Source organism: Centroberyx gerrardi, chromosome 17 (assembly GCF_048128805.1).
Source record: "Centroberyx gerrardi isolate f3 chromosome 17, fCenGer3.hap1.cur.20231027, whole genome shotgun sequence".
Taxonomy (NCBI): Eukaryota; Metazoa; Chordata; class Actinopteri; order Beryciformes; family Berycidae; genus Centroberyx; species Centroberyx gerrardi.
The window spans coordinates 9,705,666-9,725,855 of record NC_136013.1 but is presented as its reverse complement, the minus strand read 5'-3'; the positions used below and the strand labels follow the sequence as shown (position 1 = coordinate 9,725,855).

Here is a 20,190-nt window from a genome sequence, read left to right as displayed (position 1 = left end):
GAGTTTTAGCACTGAGCAAAACACAAAATTCACCAATTTGATTGTGACGTCTTGTTTCAATAAAAAGTAATAGTTTTATGTCCACGTCAGGGCATGGATGAGGCTTTACTTCCAGGTTTAAATCATATAGTTCAATTCATATTTGCATATTTGCAGTTACATTAGTTACACTGACATATGCAGTTACACTCTGTCTTTACACTTACACATAATAACATTAAATGTGCTTCCAGTAATGCCCCCCCCCCCCCCCCCCTCCAGTGTCACCAGTTCCTGTGTTAATAGGATTTACACTCTGTTCCAACCTTTTAAATGCTTTTTTTTTTTTTTACTCACGTGGGGGAAGCAAATTTCTCTCCCCAGATGCTTTTGATAAACATAATCTAAAAGGTCATATTAATAACAATAAGATAATATTCTTTATTTACATAGCACTTTTCAAAACAAAGTTACAAAGTGCTTTGAAATAAAGAGAGATAAAAAAAACAACAAAGGACAGATCAATAAAATAGAAAGATCAGTGAGGTAAAACTAATAAAAATAGAAGTAAATAACGATAATAAAGGTAAAATAAATAGATCCAGCCATAGGTATAACAACTAATGGAATAAATAAATAACAGAAGAGGCAGCAGGGATGGAAAATGAATAAAAGTCAAAGGTTATGAAAAGGCCATACGGTAAAAGTAAGTTTTAAGAAGAGATTTAAAAGATAGATGATAAGGATGGAGAGAAAAGACTGTTGGCTGATGAACACAAAGTTATGAAAGCTCCAGAATGGGAGTTATTCCCCCCAAACAGCTGATGCAGGCCGGCAGTCATCATATACTGTGAATAGGAAGGAAGTTAGGATGCTCTCGCTGCCTTTCTCTCTCACGGGTCTTTGTGTGTGTGTGTGTGTGTGTGTGTGTGTGTGTGTGTTGGGGGGGAGACAGAGCGAGAGAGCGAAAGAAAGACGTAATTGAATTGAGGAGGATATAAACGGGCAGGTCTTCACACTGTATTTCTCTAATGAGACCAGAGAGGGGTTACTACAGGTCAGTTTACGCCACTGACACAGATTCCACACAAAGAGGCCTGCTGCTCTCCTGGGAAGATACTGAACTGAACTCTCTCTCTCTCTCTCTCTCTCTCTCTCTCTCTCCCTCTCTCTCTCTCTCTCTCTCTCTCTCTCTCTCTCTCTCTCTCTCTCTCACTCTTTCTCCCTCCTGGAATGATAAGCTCCCCTTTCTTTCAAAGTGACTTGATGTGATTGTGCCACTGTGAATATTATGTGAGATAAACTTGTCTAAACTTGTCTTTAACTATATAGTTCATATTCAAATGAATTTTGCTGTACAGTAGGCGTACAGTGGCAATTTTTTTGGCACATTTTAAATGGAGCGTAAGGGCAAATTTTGTTTGAAATTAATTCAGCAGGCAACGGCCAAATAAGTTCCACTCCAGTTACCATAGTTTTTTGTGTGCCAGTCTATTCAAAAGCAGCCAACAACTTGGCAGCCTGTGTGTTGAAATGAGAAGAATGGCCACTTGTAGTCGTAGTATTCAGTAGGCTGGACGCAGCGTACGGAGCGGGACAGGAAGGCTGCAGCTTGCTCTTTCCATGTGGGAAAGACGGGGGATTGATGAGGGAGCTGGTGAAATTAAGCTGAGCATGGCATGGAGAGAGTGTTGCAGCATCACCACTAATTAATAATAAAGTGTAAACCCCCCTTTGTTTATCCAAAATGTAAAGCATGACAGATGGAGATTATAAAGGCTTGTGGACATATGGCATATTAATTTTTTGGGACAGTTGAATGATTTTAAACAAATAACCGTGGGATACTGGACCGATACAAACTGTCCTGCCCACATGCAGCACCTTGCCCTTGTGGCCGTCTGCCTGTCATGCCATGCCATGCCACATCATGTTCTCACAGGGTTGGTCCACCACTATCGAAAGATGCTTCTACGTAATGACACCACAACTTAAACCAGATTATCCCAAGGCCAGTGACATCATCCCTCTCCTCCCCCCCGTACTCCTTGCTGTCCCCTGCCATCTAGGGGTTACTGGAGGGCATTCCCTCTAGTATGAGTTCAGCGGCCACACTGAGTGCTGCGGGGCCGATCAGCACCCAGCTGTCACCTGGAGCTGACCTATCACAAAGACACCATTGCTCTTTCTCTCTCTATTTGGGCTGACACATTCGGGAATAAATGTAGGACTGCATACAAATTTGCAAGAAAAAAAAAAGAGAGAACTTCAGTGAAAGCGGCTGCTCTTTTGAGATGAGTGGTACTGCTGGTGCTGCGCTGTGGTGACTTTTAAAGATCAACTGACAAATGACATGAAGAAGGCTTAGTCAAGTAATTTATTTTCTCCCTTTTTCACATGTGATACACAGGATGGATCAGTACGAAAAAATTTAGTCCCTTCAAAATATGAGTCTGTGCAACAATTTCTGAATTTCTTATACAAAATACCTTACAAAAAGAAGATTTCCCCAAAATATTTATCTCATGTTACAACAAGTGCAAATCACTGCAGTACAGTAAAAACAATAATTGGAAGATGGAGCGGCTCCTTGACCATTCGCAGTGCTGGGATGATTTGATTAGTCGCGGACGCTGGGAAAGTTACGCCTTCTCATATGTGCGGACAGCCTGGACTCCCTCAAAGGTCAGGGTCTGAGGCAGAGAGGGCAAAAAGCAAAAGACAGCACATATTATGTAAATGGGAGGTAAAATGTGGCTGTATGATTCTAATGCACTGCATAGAAAACCATGTATGCAATGCAGTATGTTGTCTCTTGTCAAGTTGCTTCATTCTGATATGAATTGGTGTATCTCCACAAATTACTTTATAATTTGTAAATAAATGTAATCATAAAGATGAGTACAAAAAAGTTTATTTATCACTGCAGGGTTTATACCATACTCCATCATGTTATGTGTCTTTTTTAATTCAATCTCACCATCACCATCTTCCCATCCTTGATTTCTCTGACAAATTTAGTTTCTTTGCCATCCCACTTCTGCACATGCACGAGATTGTCTCCATCCATGGAGAGGGTCGACTGCAAGCAGAGGCAACATTTTGTCTTAGTACTGTGAGGAAAATCTTTTGGGATACAGTATGAGAGCAGTCACTTTACAGTTTTAAAGACTGCACACACTCTTACTGGCTGCACAGGGCTCAGTGCGGATGATGCACAGCTGTCACAGATGGCACTCAGCTTACTTTGACATTGCGGTCATCAGCCGTGGTCTCGTCAAACTCCTCTCCCAGTTTGGAGGAGATCTCGGTGTTCCTGAAGGTGCTGAGGGTTTTCACCACCACCTTGTCTCCCTCCTGGCCGATCACAATAGTCGGCTTGGTGACATTTCCCACTTGTCTTGTGGCAAAACCGACACCTGTTCAGAAATCAGATTATTCCAACTGTGCGGCTGCAGTGATGCTCCTGATTCAGTTTGGTGGTGTGACATCAAGCATGACAATAGATGAACTATGAATTTTCTCTACTGAAAGTGAAAATATGAAATAATATTATCCCGGTGAAAGAAAAGCTTTTCTGCAGGAGAATAATGTAGAAAGCGTCGCTCACACTACATAAAATTATCTATACATTTAGTAAAAAAAAAAAAATACTCACCAAGTGCCTTCATGTAGTCATCAAAGTTCTCACTTTCGATCAGTTTCCATGTGGCGCAGAATGCATCAACCATTTTGCCGAGATTGTTAGTCCGATACAAGATGACTGAGAAGTTAGTGTGATGCTGACAGACAACCTCTGGTCTCCGTACAGTAAATCTACCGCATGCCACGCTGCCTGCCAAATTAATACTGTAAAAAGGGGCGGGGATTAAAAGTCTGAGCTTGTGATCTGGTTGGATGTTTGGGACGCTTTCTGAGCTGTGATTGGTCTTGGAGGGTGGTGAGAAATTGGTAACGTGCCGCTAATTTATGGCTTTGTATGAATAATGATGATCAAGTTGGTCATTTTCAGACCTGCCAACTCTCCCGTTTTTCCCGGGTTTCTCCTGTATTTTCACCCCCTCTCCCGCCGTGCTCCCGTTTGGTAATTTTCCCCGTAAATCTCCCGTATTTCCCTTTTTTTATTTTTAGAGTTATACAGAGAGAGAGAGAGAGAGAGCGAGGGGGGGGGGGTGAGTGAGCGAGAGAGAGAGAGAGAGAGAGAGAGAGAGAGAGAGGGGGGGGGGGGGGGGGGTGAGCGAGAGATAGAGAGAGACAGAGAGAGAGAGAGAGAGAGAGAGAGAGACAGGTGAAGCTCGAGGCATCAAAATGCGCAAAAATGACTGACCTTTTCAGTAGTGCAAGCCAGCAGCATTTCCATTGCCGGTGGAACGGCATCAAGAGGCTCAGTCCACCCCTTTACTCCACCTTTTAATTGTTTATAGTTTGTTATTAGACAAAGTTATAGTTTATTAGAATTTATTGTTACTTGGTGTTGGTTAATTTAAATATTTATTGTTGAAAGTTACCAAATTAAAGTGCTAAAAATGGCAATGGCAATCCCTGACTGATTTCATTTGTAGGCCTATTGATACAGATTATATCGCCTTTTCAAATATAGCCCTTTATCATGATGCACTAAATGCTCAATGTTGTGGTCTCCTCACAGTGGTGGTCTGCTGGCGACAAACCGTATGTAGTACTAATTTATATAGTGTATTAGTAGTGACACTAAGTCTTGCTATTCATGTAGCCTATGCATCAGTGGGGTGGGGATGGTGAAATATCCGCAGGCTGGATGTGGGCCGGTCTGGGTCAAAAAGTCCAGGGCCATTTTCTTGTCCCAGTCCGTCCCTGATCAGACGCCAGCAAAAAAAAGCTAAATATCTATATAGATATTTAGACACTTGGGAGACTATTTATCCATTCCTGACCAGAAGTATGTTGGGAAACAACCATCCGTTTTGCAAGGTTTAGGGTGGAGTTCAGTATTGGTCACAGTGGGAAAAAAGATGTCAACCAACATGCTAGTTGGTAGATCTCTGGAACAGAGAGAGGAAATCCCTTTTATAATGTAAAAATTATGGTCGGGTGGGGGTCCCGGAAAATCTCCCTTATTTTCAAAGCCCAATGCTGACAGGTATGCATTTTTTATCATTATTTATTATATTTATTTCAGTTCGTCCTGTCACCACTAGAGGGCAGTATTGTCAATGCTAGGATTGTTCTCTCAATTCTGGGTGATGCTCATTCAAGTGTTTTGCAAAGTGTTTGCATATAGAATGGAATAGAACAGAACAGAATAGAATAGGGTGGTGAAAGCCAAGAGGTTGGAGAAATGGGAAGGTCACAAGTTCAGCTCTGAAAATCTGTGGGAAAACGGGTGAAAAATGCTCAGCCTTCCCTCAAAAACTCCCACCATGGTTCCCCTGAGCAAGGCACTTAACTCACACCTGCTCCAGTGAAGCCGGTCAACGGCCAACAGCAGAGGATTGTGGATCTGTGGCTGTATGAATGCGTCGCACAGTGGCGCTGAAAAGGCTAAAGAACATACAGTACTAAGGAAAACTGCTCCCTCATTAAATGGAGGTGAAAAATGCATAAAAGGCCTTTAGAATCACTACCAAAGCCACAGATTCCCCCCACAGAAAATACAGCAAGTTAGCTGTAGTTTTATTGAAATGACTGTTATTGAAAGCCAAACAAGTAGTCACTACTGTATAGGTTTATTGTTGATAAAACACTTCCCCCAGATACAATTTGACACAGACTTATGGTTACAGATATCCACTGTCATAAGGATTCTACAGTAGACCAGTCCTTGTCAATAACACTAATAAATGATGCTGCATGATACAAAAGGAAATACTTGCTATTGCAAAGTGTGTTCTCAAACGGTTTCCTGCATTTGCTTCAAACAAAAAACTGAAGAAATTCCCACTAGCAAATTCTTGGCACTGATCCAGGCCAGATTAATGCATGAAACAAAAAAAATTATAATTTCTGCAAGCAGCATAGAAAACCTCATCAATTACAAAATCAAATTCCCAAAACAAAGCGTATTCTTTACAACCATTGTTCATAACACACATAATATATACTGACATTTTCTCAAATAAATTACCCATGAATGATGTTCAATTCCCTGAAGTTCACACATTATAGTGCATGCAAATGAAACATGGATGTTTTATACTCAAGATTAATGTCGTAGCAAATCAGGGATCTTTTTCTTATTTCATATTCAACGAGAAATAATGATAATTAGAACCATTTGAATTCATGTTGTTATACAGTATTGTTCTGGAGCAGGACTGTCTAAATACCTATAGCGCTCACTGTAATAGAGCAGGCAGGGACAGTTTGGGATAAAGGAAAAAAGGGATGAAAGAAAGCAAAAAGTGGAAAAGCAATGAGAGGAAAATCAAAGAAAGAAATGCAGAGGTAGAGTGAGAGAGGCAGAGAGTGAGGTAGGGAGGACAGAGCAGCGTTGGGGCTTCTCCATGTTAAGGCCTAGCTCTCCTCTCTCTTATCAACCGAAAACAAGCTCATCTATAAAGCCCATGAATGCAGAACAACTTTTTTGTTCACGAGGCAGTGACTGAGGGATTATAAAAATGCCAGCCACTTTGTTATTTTATGAGCCACAGAAGAACCTAATGATGGTTGATTACCTACCATAGTGGCTTGTAGACTAGACAACTTGCCAGTCCAAGCTGAAATTTAAAATCCGTTAGCTGGCGGCTAGTATAAATTTCCCACCCTGATATCTACAGTTTATACAGAACAGTATATGATATAGGCTCTAGCTATTAAGTGCTTCAGTATGTAATTGCTATATGTTTAACTTTCACTTGTAACAGCAAAAAAAACATTCTCGTAGAAACTGTTTTCTCTCGACCTACACTTACAGTATATGTTTATATAGAAGCTACTGATCCGTGTGGCAAAAAAAAACTGATTCACTAAAAGGTCAAATGGTCTCCCAGTATCTCTCAAAAAATAAAAAAGGGGGGTTAAATAGAAAGAAATTGGAATAAAGGGTCAATTATTTGGCTGATCCAATTGTGAGAGCCGGCAGAGAGGGGTGGCGAAACAGAACTGTGTATTATCTCCCAGTAATATTGCATAGACACAAAGCAGATTACAGTCACCAGTTACAAGACAGCAAAGCAAAGTGCCAAAGATGAAAACCCTTGTCCTCCTCTGCCTGTTAATTGCTCAGACAGACAAGAACCGGAAGGGATTAGAGGGTTCGATTTTTAAGTTTGTAACATTTGGACAGTAATACAGTATGCAAAGGGAATGGGTTCAGTTTTTTGGCACAAGACTGACGTCTAGTGGATTGTCCTGATTGCAAAGTGGTGTCTCACTGACTGAGTGTGTGCATGTAGTTATAGGTAGCTGTGATTTGTCCATGCGCCCAAAGAGGCGGGGCTATCTGAACACCCCGACATTGATTGACAGCGCCACCTCTGGCTTCCTGGCCTTGGTTGGCCCGGTCTTCTTCTCCGGTCCGGCCCCCTGAGCACCATCAGATCCTGCAGCCTGCCCTCTAAAAACGAGCAAAGATACAGGACTTTACAACAGGGTCTTGTATAAGAAATCACATAACATTAAGCATAATCAAAACTAATGAACATACTTCACTGTTAATTTCACAGCTATAAATCACTGTGACCATGATAGGATTGCCACTTTAAAAGGATATAGAAGGCCTTGTATTTCTTTCTTCAGTAGTTAGTTACAGTAACATCCATGAAGCCATGAAAGTAATATACATTTTCCATGCTACTAAATCTGTCAATCAAAGTAAAGAAGTCCCACCCTTTCCTGCGTTGCTCTGCCTGCTCTCTCAGCCTCTGCTGGCCCTGCTCATCCTCCAGCGTGCAGAAGTCCCTGTTGCTGTCAATCAACAGGTTCTGTCCAATCAAAGAACAGATTCAATGTTGCTAAGAGAAATAAATCCCAAAAGTTCTTAAGTGACTCATTTTAAAACATTTGTTTACTGAACATGACCTGAGTGAGCAAATAGTTTTTTCATTACCTTGATGCCGATTGTGTCTCCATCTTTGAGGTGGAACGGCACTCCTAAGAGTGATTCTGCCTTTTTCTTCTTTTTCCGTTTGGAAACCTGCTGGCTCTGTCAGTAAAAGACACAGGATGTGTAAGAGAAAGCTGACTCCTGGATTTGATGTTAGATTATGAAATGAAAAATACATCCAATGAGTTGCTGATGAACTGAACAATGATCAAGGTTTGATGTCCTATCGTTGGCCACTCTTCCCTACATTTCTTACAGTTAATATTCCTTTCTAATGTCCTTCCCAAGGTCTCTTTCTGCTGCTTCATCATTTCCTCTTTCGACTGAATGTTTTTTATTGAGCAAGACAGTGCAAACACACATTTTGATTGCCCACTTCCCGACTCCGCCCCACCCAGGATCTCTTTTCCTCCCCAGAAATGCGTCTCTTTCTTTCGTACCCAGTTGGAGATCGTGTCCCAGGTGTGTTTGTCTGGCTGGTGTTTGGCCAGCAGCAGTGAGTCTGGGGAGAGGCCATACTGTGCAGCCAGGGCAGTGCGCAGGGAGCGGGGGGAAGAGTCACGGGATGAGTCCCAAACCAGTTCCTCTGGAGGGTAGTAACACCTCTCGCCTGGCACTCCCATCCGAACGTGCAGTAACACCTCCTTGGAGCTGAGAGACAGGAGGAAAGTAAGGGAAAAGAGGTAAAATGAGGGAAAGACAAGGATTGAAAAAGAGGGAAGTGATTGCAAAAGATGGTAGACACACAATGTTGTTGACTTGGGGTGCTGCATAAAAACTACCCATGAGCAGAAATCAGCTACACCCAAACCTTACCTAAGATCCTCCTCTTTCAGTAGCTGTTGCACACAGAGGTCTGCACCACTGGTAAGCTTCAACTTCCTAAGCAAGAAGAACCAAACAGAAAAGGTGGGTTATGAGGAGGAGCAATGACTGAAAAGTTTGGCATCTATCATGATGAAAAAGACTGGTACGGGAGGGAAAGCGGCCATAAATAATGTTTAAAAGGAATGAACCAAGTGAGAGGGTATTTGGAGAGCAGGAGGAGTGTGTGCGTACCTGAGTGTGAGCTGTTGTCCTCTGAGGATTCGTGCCAGCCTCTGCCCCTCCAGCTGCCACACACGCAAGAAAGCGGGGGTTGGCGCACACACACTCTGAAGGGCAGGCAGCGTCAACACCTGGTGCAGACGGAGACATGCAGGCAGAGCAAAAAGAGTGTTTTGACACATTAGGAAGTGAGAAGCATCAAATCCGCATGCACACACACCTTGTGTAGCCTGTCTTGAAGTTTTCTATACAAGAAAACAGCAGCAGTGTTTCCTTGACACTCACACAGCCAGTAAAATGTAAATACAATAAAAAGTCATCATCTGGCCTTATTGCTCAACCTGTCCCCCAAGAAATAACAATTACAGCACAATTGTCCATATATCATGATAGAAATATCCAAATGAGATTGATGAGATTCTTAAAACTGTAAAACCTACTGGAATTGATCCTGAAATAGGCCCGGAACCAAATTTACATCCATCCCACACATAAACAAAATAATTTACAGGACAGTAACAATCTCTTTATCAATGCTTAATATGATCAGAGAGGATTAACTGAGGATCCAAGAGGATTAACTTACTAGTACAAATAAGAATCAACTCTCGCTCTTGCATGCATACACAGCATACACTACCTGAGACTTGAGGTCCTCCAGCGTGGCCTCATCTGTGATCTCCACCTGTCCTGCAGTTCTCAGCTCTGCCATGTTGCCACCAGACAGAGGAAGCAACTGAATGTGCATTTCACTTGCCTCCAGCATCCGGCCCTCAGAGCAGCCATTATCAGTGTGATTAAAATCTGTTTCTGAGCTGTTTCTATCCAGATACAGCCAAACAGATAGCTTGAGAAAACCCTGACAGAGAAAAAGAGAGAGAGAGAGATGTGTCACAGGCTAAGGGGAAAAAGAGGTATCATTCATGAAACTACAGCCAAAAACAAAATGTTTATCACAGAAAATTATGTTGAAGTACCTTTGGAGGCAGCTGTCCTTCTGTGACGACTAGTGTCTCCCCGTGACTTATCTTCAGCTGTGACAGAGAAGCATCCTGAGGAAAACAAAATGTTGTTAAGACATTCATTGATAGATACTGATGAAAAATGAAGAGGGAGGACTGCATAGACAATAATATATGTGAAAGCCTCTTTTATCCAAAGCGCTTTACAATTCCAGGAGGGCAAAGAGAGGCATGGAGGGAAAAATTAAGACCGCATCTAGCCACTCACCTCATCCATCAGCGGCTCACCAACCTCCTCACACCAGTCGAGCCTCCTCAAGTGCCAACTGTTGCCTATAATTCAAAAGACATTAATAATAAATGGATATACTGTAAATCTCTCTTTCCACTTTCACTGAATAGGCGGGGGGTGACATACTACCTAAAAAAAAATATATATATTTTACAATGTGAAGTTTCAGTGCCTAAATACTGTTTCACAAACCTGTCCACCCAATAATGTGTGTAACCATGGTGAATACACAACAGTTGAGTCTACACACAAGTTTTGCACACACAATGTAAAACCCACCCAGCACAGAGCAAACACTATGGAGTGTTACCTTCAAGTCCCACAGCATCCAGCATTGCCTTTAGACACTGCAAATACAACAATCAAAAGGTTGTACACACACATATTGTATAAATATATACATGTATATATACTGTAGATGTCTTAACAGAGCTACCCACGAAAGACACACTTATTAGACACACACAATATTTTTCTCCTCACCTCCTTGACAGTACAAGTCTGCTCCACAATTATGTCCATCTCCATGCCAGCAGAGGGCGCTGCGCCCACAGAGAAGTGCAGGAACAGCTGTAACACAGAGAGAAAACCTCCAAACATCAGTCAAGCCTTTGAGAAGCTGTGAATTTTCGGAGAATCCCCCTCGCTTCCTTAGTTCTCCTTTAGCTCGCTTGCTAAAATCTACAAGTCTCAAGTCAGGTTTACCAGTGCTTGAAGCTAGTTTTCACCTTTGTAGCTACAAGTACAAAGGGTTTATTGAAGATTGCAAATAAAAAAAGAGGTTAGCACACCTGTGATGCCTTGGGTGAATTTCCAGGACACAGAGTCAGTGTGGTCATGAGCCGCACCCCTGCATCCCGAACACTCAACTCCTCACACACTGTCAAATAAACAGAGAAACCGGGTTAAGCACATTTAGTAGATGAAAGATTACCACCAGGGGAGTACTTGTTGAAATTCAGCAAGGGGATAGTGTAGAGAAAAGGCATTTTTATCTCAATATTTAAAATAAGGGGAGTTTCCAGTTATTTTAATAAGGGGGAAACCATCCACACTGTGCACCATTAAAATCACCCCTCGTAACAAAAAACTGACACAGTACCTGGAGGAAGGAGTTTCCCTGTACGGTCCACCTGTCTCAAACAGTACTCTGCACCTAGCCAGTGAAACAAAGAAGAACATCAGATTCAAGTATGTATACTATTATACAGAGTCAATAAAAGGACACAAACACAAAAAACACACACAAACACCTGCAATAGCTTGAATAGTAGCTAGGATTAATGTTATTTGCAGTTATATATGTATAATACTGACCCTTGCCTAGGAGCTGCTCCTGTAGCTGCAGCTCCTCAATGGCCCTCTGTTTCACTTCACACAGCAACTGGTGGGACAGAGGCGTGCAAACACAAACACACATTTTTCAGGAAATATAATGCAATGCTGAAATGGAGAGAGACAGAGAGCAGAGAGAGAGAGAGGGAGAGAGAGAGATACAAAGAGGTCGAATATGAGTAACTGACCATATTTCCTGAGGCTGGAACCCTGGCTTTCTTCCTTTCCTCCTCTTTCTCCCCCTCTCCTCCACCATGCGGTCTGAACTCCACCTGGAGCCAGCGGCAGTCTGACGGTGTCGTCACAGTGACCACATCTCCGCTTAGACTGAACACACTGAGGGAAGTGGAGGAGGCGGTTGTAAAACACACACAAACACAACAGCACGTATGCACCTTTCCACACTGCAGCAGACTCACCTGCTGTCGAAGGACTGCGGCTCGAGCACCAGCAGCGCGTCTCCATCTTTCAGTGACAGCTCCTTCAGGGTCCGCTGCATGTCCTCAGGAGGGAACACCCTCCATCCGCTCGCCCCTCCCCCCTCTCCTCCCCCCTGGCCTCCTCTCTTCGCTCCCCCATGCTCCTGGCACAGCAGACTCTCCTGAGGCTCCCCCAGCGCCTGCCTCACCTCCCCTAGAGTCGCACCGCCTGCGAACCCTCTCGCCTCCCTTTTAAGTCCTGGCCCCCCATTTTCAACCTCGCCTGTACCCTCTTCGTGCTCCACCCCGTTCTCCACCTCCTCCTCCCCATCTTCCTCCAAAAAGGGGCGAACGACAGTCAGCAGCACCGGCTCATACTCTGCTCCAGTTGGGACAGTCGCACCACATACCTGAAGAGACAGAAAGGGACCAGGAGAAGTGTCAGCCATTTGGGATCTAGACGAGAGTGGATTTGTTCGTACTGTGTTAAACATATTGAGTTTAACTGGAATTACAGTCACTCTGGGTATTGTGTTGGATTATGTCTTTCCTCACCTCTCTGCCGTTCCAGACAAACAGGTCAGAGTTTGTGTAGATGCCTGCACTGTACAGGGAGATATTGTCATCTGCAAAGAGACACACACACAGAATATAGTTACTGAAATGTACAAATTACTAGCTTCTACTGTCCTGCTGAGGTATTTTGCTAAGTGTCTTACCGATAAGAGTATTGTAGAGGTGTAGACCTGCCGGAAGACACTTGGCCACAGTCAGAGCCATATCCCCTTCCCAGAGTTCCTGCATCTGAACAGACAAAAAACGCATATGCACACACACACATACACACACACACACAGCTTATTAGTACTATTATTTTCTGAATCTCCAAACTCTATGGCAGCCACTGTTGTTGGCAATGAAGTTACCTGGTATATAGCTAACCGCAGGTCTCCCACAGTCTTTCTACGGTCAAAACTGAGGGTGGCGATCCCATCCTGCTCTTTGCCGATTGGTTGAAGGGCTCCATTTCCTAGCCTGTAAGAAGGTGCTAGGTGCAAACGCAGCTCCACGGTGTTGTTGCTGGCTTCAAACTGCTCACTGTAACAGGCGCAGCATGAACAGTGTGGACACATTAATAAAGTATGTAACAAACAAATTACCATACAAGACATAAATGAACAAATGAAATAAGTTCAATAAAAACAAGTGATATGTCTTGATGATCTTACTTCTTTACCTAGCAGTTCTGTTATACATGGATATTCTAGGGACACAGGAATATGTGTTACCTCCATTTACCTCTACTGCTTGTAATGTTGGCTATTTAGGAATTTTATATTGTTGTACTGTTACAATCAATCTGGATAACAGTGTCAGCTATATGGCTAAAATATAATATAGTATAGCGTAATATGAAAATATAATAATTTGTGTCTTCATACCGCCTCTGCTGTAGTTTACTGTTCTCCTCCTGAGTCATCTGTGCGAGGTAAGAGGGAACTTTATACAGGGGATTCTTCAGCGCTGTACATGGACAAATACAAAACAGTATGTTAAAGAGTTGGTTCAGTCTCTCATCAGCCTCCCAAGTCCTCTCCCTTAATAGATAACATATCGGCCATCTGGACACTTGCACAGTACAGCTTACTTGCTTAGTTTTTCATTCTTTCCTATATAGTTATTGATTGTTACCATATTACAGTCTGTTCATCGCAGACAACCAAATATGTAAAAGTCAAAATGGCAAACACACAAAACAGATGTTTGGATTTGGTTCACCAACAAACTAAAATTGGGCTCTTTGGATGAGAATCTACAAGCAGGGGAAGTGTGACCCACTTGTTTTTTCCTGTTTTTTTCCTCCCCACTTAACTTTTCCTTTTCTTTTTTTTGTCCTCTCTTATTCACCTCTCCGCCATTTCTTTCTCTGATCCGACTGTGCAAACACATATCCTCTCCAATCCCAATGCAACACATGGCATGCATTACCTTCACTGGGCCTGTGCAGCTGTGTTTTCCTGTAAAACAGCATGTAGGCGCTCTCTTTGCCCTGGAACTGCTTCTCTATTTCAGACTCCCTGATGGAGGTCACCGTGGAGTCGTTCAGGTCAAACCAGTGGCTACCCTGCCGACAGACAGGAAGATACATCGAGGTAAACAGGCAACATAATAACAACTAGGTGTCTGTCAGGAATCAAGATAAAAAAAAATACAAAAAAAGAAAGTAGATCAGCTGTTTTTTTGTCTTTACAATGGCTCCTGCTGGATAAATCGACTTTTAAACCTCGGATTTATGCTGAAATGTGCCCATTCCTCGACAATACCTCTAGTTCAGGCTTTGGTTCCTGGTTTAGTTCTGGTTGTGCTTCAGCAGGTCCTGGGTCCTGAGCCGGGGCAGGTTCAGGGTTAGCGGGGCGTTCTGCTGGGCTGGGGGGCTCGGTCACGGGGCTTGGCGGGTTTGCCTTCAGTCCCACTCGGGTACCATTAGACACCAAGATAAACACATCATTGTGGGACTGCAGGAACTACAGCAGGAGAGATGATGGTAAAATAAAGCATATGAGGTCAGGGAAAAAACAAGACAAACAAACATCACAGAATTATACCAGCAATCATTGCTGCAAAAGAAAACTAGAGCACCACATAATTACTAGGAAGCTACACATACCTTGCCTATGGGGCCATAGTGCTTTCTGAACTTTTTGCTCCAAGATGAACCAATCTTATGCATCAGTTTCTGGCCCAGCTGGTCCAACAGCACACTCTTGGACGGCTCCTAGTGGAGGGGAAATGAAGAGCACCTAATTAATAACAGTTGTGTCACTGTCTGGTGATGGATTTACAACACGGAACATGTAAAAGCATGTACAAGAGTCCATGCACTAGATAAAATGCAGACAAAGGAAGATCTTAAGAGTTGGGTGGTGTTGTACCTGGGCTATAATAGTAGTGAGGACGGACAAGGGGTCGTCTTGTTCTAGTTTTGGCTCGCACACTTTGACCTGCTGGACCTTCTTCTGAGTCTTAGGTTTGGAGTCTTCCTCCTGAAAACAAGACACAGTGTTACCTTGCTTAGTGCACACATTGACAAGCTTACAGATTCTGATGAACTGAAGAAGTTTTGCTTTTCAGGTAGTAATGCACAAAGGCAAATCTGCCTATATGCACATATGTTATCTACATCTATAAATTCAATACATTTGATTTTTACATTGCACATCTGCACACATAGACACTTTCTGTTCATATGTATGAGCTTCTGATAATGTGAATATGACACACATTTTACACATCCAGTAAATACTGTATGTGGTAAATTCACTTTTTAAAATGTTATATATTGCATATATCTTGATTTTTTTTATACATTTTATTTCTCTTTCTACATCATACATTTCATATTTTTTATATTTTCATAATGTACATGTATATATTTTACATTCATTTGTTCTTTGTTTCAGTATGTTCTACTGCTATTATTCTGCAGACGCTGCATGCATGTTGTAATTCATACACTTTTCATTCATATATTTCTACTTAATATGTTTCAGTGTTGTAATCGCTGTGTTGCGTTATGTTTCATACTTGTCATTTGCTCTACTCTTTCCTCCACTCTTCTTTATATTCTATTTTACTTTGCTGTACAATATTACTATTTTAATAGTAATATTAAATATTTGCTCTTCTGCTTTTTCTCACCACTGGCTCCCATTGGCCGAGCTGGTCAATGTCTCTGATGTACACATGGTAATGGCCGCCATAGCAACCACCTTTATGGATAATCACAGAGAACAGCTCATAGGAGTAATCAGAGTCCTCTCCATCAGTCTGTGAGGAAGCAACATAATAGGGTTAGAGTTATCATGTCATCTCACTGTTAAAAATACTTTTTGTATTAAGTGAAGTGTAGACCTGGAAACAAAGAAATGGAAAAACAGGATAACAAGATAAGTTCAGTCAATAAGAATCTATTTCATATGTTTACATGTGTCTAATCTGAAAATAAGTGAGGCCAGAATGTTTAAATCCGCCTAGTACCTGTTCACAAAATGGCCGCAGGTTGATGGTGAGGGGGAAGGTGTAGCGTCCTGTCTCCTTGTATCGCTCACATTTGGCATAGTCAAAGCTGAATCTCAGCAAAGACATGGTCATGAATGGAGGGAGCTTCCTCAGCTTGGCAGACTGAATCATGGGAAGGATGGGAAATGAAAGAAGGTCAAACAGTGAGTGAAAGACAATCATTTCTACATTAACAACAATAAATAAAAGTTTATACAAAGTAGAAGTCTTTTACACTGATTTGTCTATTGCATCCTCTTGTTTATGCAGTGATTTATTTATTGCACATTATAGTTTTAAGTGTTTGTTCAAAGCTGAAATAGGAAGAAATGCAGGATTTCAACATCTCTTAGATTCATTGTACCAAAATCTTTTTACACTATAAAGCAACTACAAAGGGTAACAGAATGTGTCAGTGTAACCTGTAAGCTGGGACTCACCTTGGCAGCAGTGACTAGTCTGTCACACTGTGCACAGCGGTATAAGTTGTTGCCCTCAAACAACTCTTCCTCCACAAACATATCCCACAATGCCTCTTCCAGGCTACACACACCACATACACACACCGTCAGGTCCAGGAAGTCCTCCTAAAGAAGGCATACACAGATAAACATTTACACCAGACCTGGGTCAATTAGTAGCTGCAAATAATTCTTAGTATTTATTTAAGATGGGTGAGATTTACTGCACTAGGACAATTCCTATAGCGTCAGATGTGACTAAATTGAAAGTCAAATATTTTCCTGCAATTGTCTAAATTTTACTGTTGGGTGCAGTAAACCCCATCCACCCTGCACCCAAGTAGGCTAAAACAAATCCCAAAAAGTACTCGCACACACTATTCTGATTAAATTCTGATATTTACACATAAAACATGCAAATGTATACAGCGAGCTATGAGTACAAAAACTCTGAAACAGCACTTAAGACTTCTAAAACTCTCACACTGAAATGAGCATAAATGAGGGGGAAAAAAAAATTTACGGGGAGTAACATCTCCTTAAATCCGGGTGGCTCACTGGGAAAAAAATCAAAAGTAGAGGAAACACTCCTGCATAAAGAAGCTAAGTAAAGAAGGCAGAGAGGCGTAATGAACCCTGCACATCAACACACCTGTCTCTGGCTGACGTTACCACACTCCTTGCAGACAATGCTGTTGACAGTGGTCCCATGGTACAGGCGGTGGATAAACGAACTACCACTAGTGCCCACAAGAGAGTGCTCCAAAGCACTGAACAGAATCCTGTTCAGCTCCTGCACATCATGCTGATTAGTCCCCTGGGAAAGATTGAAAACAGGAAAAGGTTCAATTCAGAAACAGAAGGACAAGGTCACGGTTTTATTTTAAGTCAATCATTTACACACAGCAACATTTTTCTCTATAATCGGCACAGCCAGTCCCTCCTGCCCTCATCTATGGCTAAAGTTACACTTGCCATTTTGAGATCTGATTATAAATATCAAATGTTATCAGAGCCCATCACTGCTTGTACACACTTGGCCTGGAAATGGTGGTTATGCATGTCCTGTGGCTGCTTTTATTCAAATCTGTGTCTGCATTACTTTTTTCCTACTCTCACTCTCCATCTTACTTTGCTTGTATGCACATTGTGGCTGGATTGCGTCCAGACTATGTGGAATTCCAGCCGCAATGCAAGCCTGACCACTTCCATATCAAGCTTGGAAAATGTGATCGCAATGTGAGCAAAATCCAATTTTGGCACATCTAGACGCGTCCACTTAATGCCACTTCATCGTGTGACTGGATGATAAGAGAAGCACTGAAATGACAAGTGTAACTTTGGCATATGTTTGTCGCTCTCTCTCTCTCTCACTGACGCAGATAATAACAGACACAAACCTCACTACTGTTCCAGCCAAAGCTGTCGGTGAGGTCTGCGGTTGAGGCACTCTGCTGGTCCACTAGCAGCAGACTGGCAAATAGTCTCTGCAGCTCCAATGGGATCACTCTGACCTGAGGAGGACAGGAGGGAAAAGTTTATTACAACACGCAAACACACATTACATCCATGGTTAAACTACCAGCATTCTGCAACACTTACTTTGGCCTCTGGTTTGTCTTTGTCCTCCAGACATCCTAATTCCTCCGCCCCCAAGCCGAACAGCTCCTCTGCACAGACACACACACACACAAAAATGATAACAAGTAAAAGTCACATTCTGTTTCTCAACCAGCTGTCCTTGAGTAGACCTGGTTATCTGCTTTACTGACGGGTCTAAACCTCTTCCTCCCACCAAAAGGACAGGTGATCTGGCCTCACCTCTGAACTCTGGGGTGAACAGCAGGGTCTGGAGCAGAGAGTTGAGGTAGCAGGTTCCTCCCTGGTTCTTAATGCCGCACAGATTGCTTCTTCCCCGGGGTGGAGGTGGCTCTTCTCCCCCCTTTGCAACTCTCCCCGTGGAGGGACCGGGGGAAAAACCTTCCTCCTCCTCTTCCTCGAAAAGATTCCCAAACATGCCTGCCTTTGTGAGGTTTTTTTTTTTTTTTTACTCCGTTTTCTTCAGTTATCCGGGGGCTCGGTTCATACAGGATTTGAGCCTCGTATTTCGTGTGTTAGCACTCCGATTTGCCCTCTTGCTATCTCATCTTGGTCTTGCCAAGTTCTCTGTTGACAATGGCTGGACTGACTCTGAAATAACACGACTTCACGGGGCTAAACATAGCTACTATTACCGGCTGTGAATGCGATTGGATATTAGCTGTCTTGATTAGCTAGCACGCTAGCAAAGCTATTGAATGGCAAACCGAAACCGATGTGCGTTGTGACAGCTCAGCAAAAATACAAAGCTCTGGCTGTCGGTAACGTTAATGTTCAGTGTCAGTTCGACTCGAGCTACCTTCGACAAAATCGCGTCTCGTCAGTGTCTAACCACGAATACCGTTCACAGCCAATGCTTCTAGTTATGTTTTTATGCGAGACAGATTCGGTCATAAGCTTGCCCTTCCTCTCTCTGTCTTAAAAAAGGTAATAGACGAAACGTAAATAAAAATACCGTTGATGAACAGTACGCAGCCATGTTTCTTCCAGGCAGAAGGTAGAGTGGTGGATTGTGGTACGTGTAGTGTCACATCCGGATCTTTATAGCGATCTATTGGTTTCACGGCTGTAAAAACTACATTTCCCACAAGTTTTCTCCTCGAAGTTACAAGAGGATCGTGGCACTTGTAGTCTTGTACCACAAAGCATGTTATTATGGTATCTGTGTGTCTGGGGCAGGGATGGGTAACTATGTGCCTGCAGGGCTAAGAGTATGCAGGTTTTCATTTCAACCAAAGACTGTTAATCAGAGACTACACCAGGTGATTTACTGCTAATCAGAGACTACACAAATCAGAGATTACACCGGATGATTTCACTACTAATCAGAGATTACAGCAGGTGATTTCATTGCTAATCAGAGATTACACCAATCAGAGACTACAGCAGGTGACTTCACCACAAAAAGAGACTACACCAGGTGACTTCACCACTAATAAGAGACTACACCAGGTGATTTCACCACTAATAAGAGACTACACCAGGTGATTTCACCGCTAATCAGAGACTACACCAGGTGATTTCACCGCTAATCAGAGACTACACCAGGTGATTTCACTGCTAATCAGAAAAATCACCTGGTGTAGTCCCTGATTTGCAGTGACATTTGGTTGGAATGAAAACCTGCACACTCTTGGCACATTGTTGGTGTATATTTGCCCATCCCTGCTCTAGAAGTATTTTCCTTTACTTGGCCAACACATATTTATATACAAACAGTTTATAAACTTCTTAATAGTCTTGTTTATTTTAATTTCAATAATTTACTGACACATTTTGATTAATATAATGCATGCAGTCATGTCACAGGCAAAAAGAAAAGAACATTCTCTTTTTAGGTGAAAGAAGAACATTTCCCATTCATGAACAAATTGTTAAATATTACAGTGTTAAATGCTCTCACAGAAAAGCTGTATTCTTACAGAAGCTGTCTTCAGTTGTATTCATCTGAAAGACAAGGGACACAAATGCCCATATATTCTCACAGAAAAATCCAAAGTTTATGCGATATTTG

At 42.4% G+C, this 20,190-nt stretch overlaps 2 protein-coding genes across 2 annotated transcripts; both read right to left on the bottom strand.

Moving 5' to 3' along the window:
* Nucleotides 1-2,426: 2,426 nt before the first annotated feature.
* On the bottom strand, nucleotides 2,427-3,776 carry fabp7a (fatty acid binding protein 7, brain, a). Its single transcript, XM_071902193.1, has 4 exons — nucleotides 3,638-3,776; nucleotides 3,226-3,398; nucleotides 2,960-3,061; nucleotides 2,427-2,672 (listed from the first exon to the last, which is right to left on the bottom strand). The coding sequence occupies exons 1-4, from the start codon at nucleotides 3,708-3,710 to the stop codon at nucleotides 2,622-2,624; spliced, it is 399 nt and encodes a 132-aa protein (XP_071758294.1). The 5' UTR covers nucleotides 3,711-3,776; the 3' UTR covers nucleotides 2,427-2,621.
* A 1,898-nt stretch (nucleotides 3,777-5,674) lies between these two features.
* usp40 (ubiquitin specific peptidase 40) lies at nucleotides 5,675-19,157 on the bottom strand. The gene is made up of 31 exons (XM_071902198.2): nucleotides 18,399-19,157; nucleotides 18,180-18,247; nucleotides 17,978-18,091; nucleotides 17,230-17,394; nucleotides 16,557-16,703; nucleotides 16,096-16,239; nucleotides 15,757-15,885; nucleotides 14,991-15,101; nucleotides 14,726-14,833; nucleotides 14,382-14,582; nucleotides 14,047-14,182; nucleotides 13,500-13,581; nucleotides 12,984-13,155; nucleotides 12,777-12,861; nucleotides 12,613-12,683; nucleotides 12,058-12,467; nucleotides 11,827-11,974; nucleotides 11,621-11,687; nucleotides 11,406-11,453; nucleotides 11,095-11,183; nucleotides 10,787-10,873; nucleotides 10,614-10,650; nucleotides 10,280-10,344; nucleotides 10,027-10,101; nucleotides 9,690-9,908; nucleotides 9,062-9,180; nucleotides 8,819-8,884; nucleotides 8,443-8,653; nucleotides 8,006-8,101; nucleotides 7,786-7,880; nucleotides 5,675-7,513 (listed from the first exon to the last, which is right to left on the bottom strand). The coding sequence occupies exons 1-31, from the start codon at nucleotides 18,592-18,594 to the stop codon at nucleotides 7,396-7,398; spliced, it is 3,879 nt and encodes a 1,292-aa protein (XP_071758299.2). The 5' UTR covers nucleotides 18,595-19,157; the 3' UTR covers nucleotides 5,675-7,395.
* Between the last annotated feature and the right edge of the window lie 1,033 nt (nucleotides 19,158-20,190).